The 6669-nt window shown below is 37.5% G+C and overlaps 1 protein-coding gene across 1 annotated transcript; it reads right to left on the bottom strand.

The window, feature by feature from the left end:
- LOC110781966 (long-chain-alcohol O-fatty-acyltransferase) lies at positions 1 to 1370 on the bottom strand. Its single transcript, XM_021986012.2, has one exon. The coding sequence runs from the start codon at positions 1125 to 1127 to the stop codon at positions 66 to 68; it is 1062 nt and encodes a 353-aa protein (XP_021841704.1). The 5' UTR covers positions 1128 to 1370; the 3' UTR covers positions 1 to 65.
- Between the last annotated feature and the right edge of the window lie 5299 nt (positions 1371 to 6669).

Below are 6669 nucleotides of genomic sequence, written 5' to 3'. Positions count from 1 at the left end.
TTAAGTTGAAAAATAACATTCATAAATCATAACCGAGTTGACTACATAGACGAAATCAAAATTGCTCAAGCCACCAAAAGTTTGTCCAACAAAATAAAAAAGTACAAAACATTTTCCTTAACAAAATTAACCATTACAGGATACTCATTTATAACTTTGACGTCGAAACCATTCCTTAAGATTTGAGGGAGGAATAACCACCATGCTGTGACCCCTATGAATCCAATTGTCAACGGACCTGATATCAATCGATGCAACTGAAACCTCGATACAACCATTTTCTTAACCACCACCTCCACTGCGGTGCACACCCCATGTAGAACAAAGAACCACGTGACTTCCCACGTGGGCCTCACACGTGTGAAATAATAGAAAATCACCTCGTGCATCAGCCCAGACACAGTAAACGACATTACGATCCCACCCACTAAACCGCACCTTTTCCCAACCAATGGCGAGACAACACGTCGGATGGGGTCGTAAACGGACAACCGTAAGATGTCCGACACCATGAGATTCCATCTACGGCCCCAAAAGTCCTGGAGTGAGGTGGCCAAGTACGGCTCATCAAACTGTGGGTCCAAGCCCAACCCCAAACTGGCCCGAACCAAGGCCGCGGTAATTCCCAAAGTAACCTCTACACCAAGGTAAAGATGACAACAGTAATTAAGCAAAAGAAGGGATTTAGGTAAATCTTGGCGAAACTCATAAACTTTTACCACAAGGGCAAAAGCCAGTAATTTTACAACAAACAGAGGAAGTGATCCGAGTGGGTCCCGCTTCTTGGTCGGCGTTGAACCGGCGTTGACTTTGATGGGGAGAAGAGCAATGGCGATGAAATGCGATAAGGAGGTGTTTGGATTGGAAGAAAGAGGGCCGAGGTTGAAGGAGTAGAGGAGTAGTTTAAAGTTGGCAAGCCAAACAAGGTAGAAGATGGTGGGACCACCGAGATGGAAGGAGGAGAGAGAAAGTGGGAGGACAGTGAAGAGGTAGATGACGGGAAGGATGAAGAACAACCGGAGAATACCGGTTTGGATGTGGAAGGTTCTGGATAAAGAGTAGGAGTAGCAGGCTGAAGCGATTGCTATTCCCCATATCTTGATGAAATTCCAGATCTCTGTCTCCATTTTTGGTTTTTAGGGTTATTTTTTGTGAGTTTTTGTTGGTGGTAATGGAATAACAGATTTTATACAGTATTATTAAATTGGTTTACCAGTCACCAGGTCCACCACTACAACAGAATCCAACGGTTCAAATTATAGCAGTTCTGTAATGGCAACCACCTCCAAATGATGCCGGTGAAGCGGTGGTCCTCCTCCATGTTCCGCCATTTAGCCTCTCGAAGAAATCTGTTGCTGATTCTTCTTGAATTCACTCGCCATTAATAAGGATTTCTATTGCTGATTGTCATCGTTGAATTGGTTGTCAGGTAATGTTAAAGTTAAATTATTGAATAATAATTTGATTTTATTGTCTATAGAATTGAATTGCATTTTCTGGGTAGATATTATATCAGTTGTATGTTGTTGTTTGTCTCTGTGATCAAACAACGAACTGGTATTTATTAGTGTTAGATCAATTCGTGATGATTGGAGTAATTAGGGAAGAACAAACAGGAACAATTAAGAAAATTGAAAGCAAGATGACACAAAATTCTTAATCTGTGATTGAGCTTGTAAGCAATGCAGGAAGAGAAAGATAGCATTATTGCGAGGATTTCTCGTTAGCTCTTCTTTTTGCCTGTAGTTACAAACATGTATGTTAGTCTATGTTTGTCATTCACCCTCTAAATTTGTCTGAAAGAGTTGTGCACTCAGAAGAATAAGTTTAAAGGTGAAGATAAGGTAAGCTTAGGAGACAACTTGTCTACTACGGAGTATTTTACAACGTAAACTTAAACTCCCTCCTAAAATTCAAGGATCCATGTATTTTTCCTAGCCCCTTGTAGAATAGGCAATATGAGAATTAAGAAAGCTATGCTAGATTATGAGCTGTGGTAACTGTCATGTGATCATCTATATATAAGGCTCAGGTTATCATTGAGTTAGCTGACCATTCTCATACTCCATATGGAATTATAGAAGATGTTTTAGTACAGGTTCATAGCTTAGTGTTTCATGCAGCTTTTTATATTGTTGATATGGTTAATGAAAATTCTCCTACTCCTACATCGATCTTATTAGGGAGGCCGTTTCTTAATATTTCTCGAACTAAGATAGATGTGCGAGGTGGAAAACTGTCAATGGAATTTGATGGGGAAATGGTTAACTTCAATAATTTTTATCCCAACCCTGTTTGTGCTAACATGTTTTATTGTCAAGAGCATGAGTTTTGCAGGAATAAGTAAGCCATTACCCACTCCATTTGGGCATGCAAAGAGAAGTGACTTTGATGGGAAGCTGGCTAATTCAATTGGTGTCGGTTGATTAAGGATGAAGCTTAACGTCAAGCTAACGATAATAAATAAAGTGCTCCTGGGAGGCAGCCCAAGTTTAGGGAGGCACACCTATCCGTTTACAGTGTTCAAGCCATACTCAACTGCATCCGATAAGCTCTTCTTCTCCTTTCTCTCATTTTCTTTATTTTCTCTACTTCTCTTGCTTAGAGATCAGCCCCTTATTTCCCGTGTAGATAAGTTGGGCTCTTTTCTTTAAGTGGGCTATTTATGTTTACTTAAGAAGGTATCTTCAACTCTTTGTCAAACATCGTGCTAATATCGCCTTCCTGTAGACAAAAACAGATATTATAGTAGTAGCTGACGTCTAGGAAGGAAAATAACTTAAAATACCCTTAAATCTCGTAAAATGTTAAGTCTGTTAACATAAAATCAAGAGTTAAAATACTAAAATAATATACTTCTATGATCCTATCACCTTGGCGTTTGGAAACTAAAGGAGTTAATATGCTGCTATGTGTCTGAAATATGACTTCAAGGTACCTCCTATGCTGGTGAGTTATTCATGTAATTCCCATGGAAAAACAGACGTATTACTCTAAGTGCGGGCTTAGAAAGTTGAGTGGTAGTAATCTGGCCCTTGGTGACATATTTATCAAATGTAATGTTACTTCAAAATTCACGTTTCTTTGAGAGGTTACATTAGCCATTCACAACGACCTCAATATTAAGGACTTGGGAGGTGGGAACTCTTGTAGTCTTGTTTTTGGAGTTATGAACATCACTGGAGTCGGTCAACAATGTACCTAAAGCTGGTTACTGCAGATTTTATGCTGAATATTATCAGCAGAGATCATGCTACTTGGGTTCCTTTATTGAATTTGCACGTGGAAGATTAGAGTGGGAGAGAACACTGTGAGAGAAGAGATACAGACGAAAGTATCCTAACAAATCTATATTATTAAGTAGAGTGGTGAGGAATAAGAGGCCTCCGAAACCCCAATTCTCAAACCACAGCTACTCCACGTCATCACCCTTAATTCCCTTAGATTAAGCTGAACCAAATAGGAAACAACCAAAGCATGAAATTAAATATCAACAAGAGGAAAAAAAATACTAACAAAAAGGAAAATTTTAAAAACTTTAGTCAATTTAAATACGGAGTAATAATATGAATAAAGAAGGAAACTAAAATTAATGCTCTTTTTTTATTAGCTTTCTAATTTTGTAGAAATTCCGTGCATTAGCACGTCACAGACTAGTATTTATAATAACTGCAACTAATTTTGCTGCTTGCGTCTGTCCATTTCCATCAGTGTTGACGTAGGGAATTTAGCAGTCCTAGATCTAATAATTCAAAATTGTCATTGTCAACTAATATGTCTGTCATTTCCTTTCCTATTATAACAGAAATACAGAATGTGTCTGCAATTAATTTTGCTGAATAATGAAATTAATTTCTAATCGTAAAGCCTATTAGCTCAATTGGTAGAGCGGTGTGCAATTACATAATGATGTGGGTTCGAATCCTACATAGGCTATGAAACTATATTTATGAATTACGATGGATCTTGGCCTGTTAAATTTTGCTCAAGATATGAAATTCAATAATAATAAAAAGTACTTTTAACCATGGATAGGGGCATGGTGCTCACCCCCCCCCCCCCCCTCCCCACCCCCCTCTCAACATCATCATCAGAAGTTGAGCGGAATCATTAAGGTGTAGGGTTTAGGTAGCCCAACTCCAGTACCAAGCATGAAGTCCATAATTGCAGTTGGTGTTGCCAAACCCAGAGCACAAGGACACGTGATAACCAAGACGGAGATGCCAAACTGCAATGCAAGCTTAAAGCTTTCCATGGATAAGCTGTGGAATTTCGCAGCTTGAAACCATGCGAAAGGGTGGTACTGTGGTAGTAACTCTGTTAATTTTTATTTGGCTTTAAAGTCCGCCTTTTTAGTTTTCTTTTGGTAGTAACTCTTCAGCTAAGTTTGATCTAGCCAATGTTGAGTGACCTGTATATCTAAAAGTGGCTCTTTCAGATGCTCCATGAAGTTAGAAGAAGGTCTGTAACCAACATCTTCAGAATCTGATTCAGACACTAAATCAGGCACCACCAAAACATTTGATATCCTCCATTTCTTGTTCGTGGTCTTCAACATCTTCACCAGTGGTGTTAACCGCCACTTCCTCATACCTCATTGGATGATCAGCAGGATGAGTGTGATGAGTGTGTCGTGGTGTCGTGTCCGCCGTTGTTGGTAGAGTAGCAGGATAGGTATCAGGTGTATCACCCACCTTATCAGCCTTTGATGTCGTGTTGTCAGCATCATCGCAGTTGTTCGTTGTTAGTATTTTTTTTTTGACATAAGCTTAATTGCATAAAATAAAAGCATTACAAACTACAAGTACAGACACAAACTAAAACTAAAACTAAATCACTAGGGCCATGGAAGACCCTTACATTGCTTACATACCAAACAAAATAACATACACTAACACTTATAGAGATGGAGTTCCCTTCTTCTGCCGGCTCTTGATTGTCGGGATAACCTTGCTTAGTACACCTTTGAAGTGTAAGCGTGCCAAAGCATAAACCACATATGCTTCCTGATGCTTTTTGTTTCCATCAAAAACAATGATTTCCTTAACAAAGGTCGAGCGAAAACAGGGGTGACATACCACTAGAGGCATTGAGAACCCAACTTGGGAGACGAAAAGGGGAGTGACAGAACAACGTAAACAGGCAATCCTGGTTGAGAAGTCCTTATGATTTGCTCACAATAGAAACTAGTCACTAAAAGTGACTTGGTAAGCATACTATGAATCCCCAAAAACATTTGGGGAGCAGCGTTCAAATCGGGGTTTTTGAAAGTGGTGAGAACTATTCCCATCACTAACCTAAAATGAGATTTACCAACACCAAATCTCATACACAAACACACAACTAGGACCCAAGAACACCAACTCTTACTCCCAACCAAACAACCTCCTGTTAGTTTAGTAGCAGGATGGTTGTATAATTATAAAGCAGTAAAAAGGTTGCTGATTATTCACTTAGCTGGTCATTAGCTTGTAGAGGTGGGAAGGGAATGAGATTTTGATGCTCCCATATCACCTATTTAGTCACATGCGCAATTACTTAATGCCACCATTATATATGTCCCTTCATTTCTCGCTTAACTCTTTCTTGTGATCGGAGTAGTACTTTAAAGCGGGGCATTATAAACGGGGAGGGGAATTCAAGCATATGACATATTGATAGTGTACATAGACCCTCAATCGAGGCCAAAACATTATTGGTTCTAATTATACAAGGTAATTGTTAAATCAATCACTTATGAGAGTTATGAATTGTGTTGCGCAATAACAACTTATTCATGTCAAAGTCAAGTCTAGTTTAGTTTATGTCCAATACATTCAGTCCAGTACAGTTTAGTTTATGTCCAATGCATTCAGTTCAGTTAAGTTCAATTCATTTAACACTAAATTAAGTTTATAGTTCAGTTAAGTTCAATTTAACTCTATAAATAATTAAGGTTTGCTCGCTTCATATTCATCCAGTTTAAAAGAACAATACCTTAGTTAACTACCTTTTATTCATAAGGATTCGAAGAATTTTTGAACTTTTCTCCTATGGTTGTTCTATAGAAACTAAGTCTTTCCTCGAATTTAAAAATCCTATTCCGAATTTATTATGGTGACTACAAATACGTTGTTGATATTATAATGATAATAAGATGTGTCTAACTAATTTTTTTAATTGTCACATGACCTTTAACCTTAATTTGAAATGATACGTATCAGACTTTTAAAATCATTAACTTTTTGTTCCCATGACGCAGTGGTTGTTTGTAACGTTTTCACAATATCATATTCCAATTAAACTCGGATCAATAACACGACCAATATTTTAACCCAACTCAGAACAAGATTGATGAATAATTACATAAACATTAGCAACGAAGAACTAACCTTATCAACTAATTAACTGAGTTCGTTAAAATCATTACACTAAATTCAAAATGTGTGATCAAATATAATTTTATAAAAAATATCAATGCTCAATGTGGCTCTATGTCATTTACAACTAAGGCTATGTTTTATTCGACTTATTTTTTCTGAACTAATATTATCTAAACTTATATTATCTGAACTTATCTTAATTGAACTTATCTGAACTTATTTTATCTGAACTTATCTTAATTGAACTTATCTGAACTTATTTTATCTGAAAATAACTTATGTTGTCTGAAATAAACTTAAATTTGTA

This window comes from Spinacia oleracea, chromosome 2 (assembly GCF_020520425.1).
Source record: "Spinacia oleracea cultivar Varoflay chromosome 2, BTI_SOV_V1, whole genome shotgun sequence".
NCBI lineage: Eukaryota > Viridiplantae > Streptophyta > Magnoliopsida > Caryophyllales > Amaranthaceae > Spinacia > Spinacia oleracea.
The sequence above is the reverse complement of the archived record's forward strand: the minus strand, read 5'-3'. Positions and strand labels throughout refer to the sequence as shown.

Bases quoted from the DNA above. Each gene is read 5' to 3' on its own strand.
- LOC110781966 (XM_021986012.2), bottom strand. From the start codon at position 1,127: ATGGAGACAGAGATCTGGAATTTCATCAAGATATGGGGAATAGCAATC.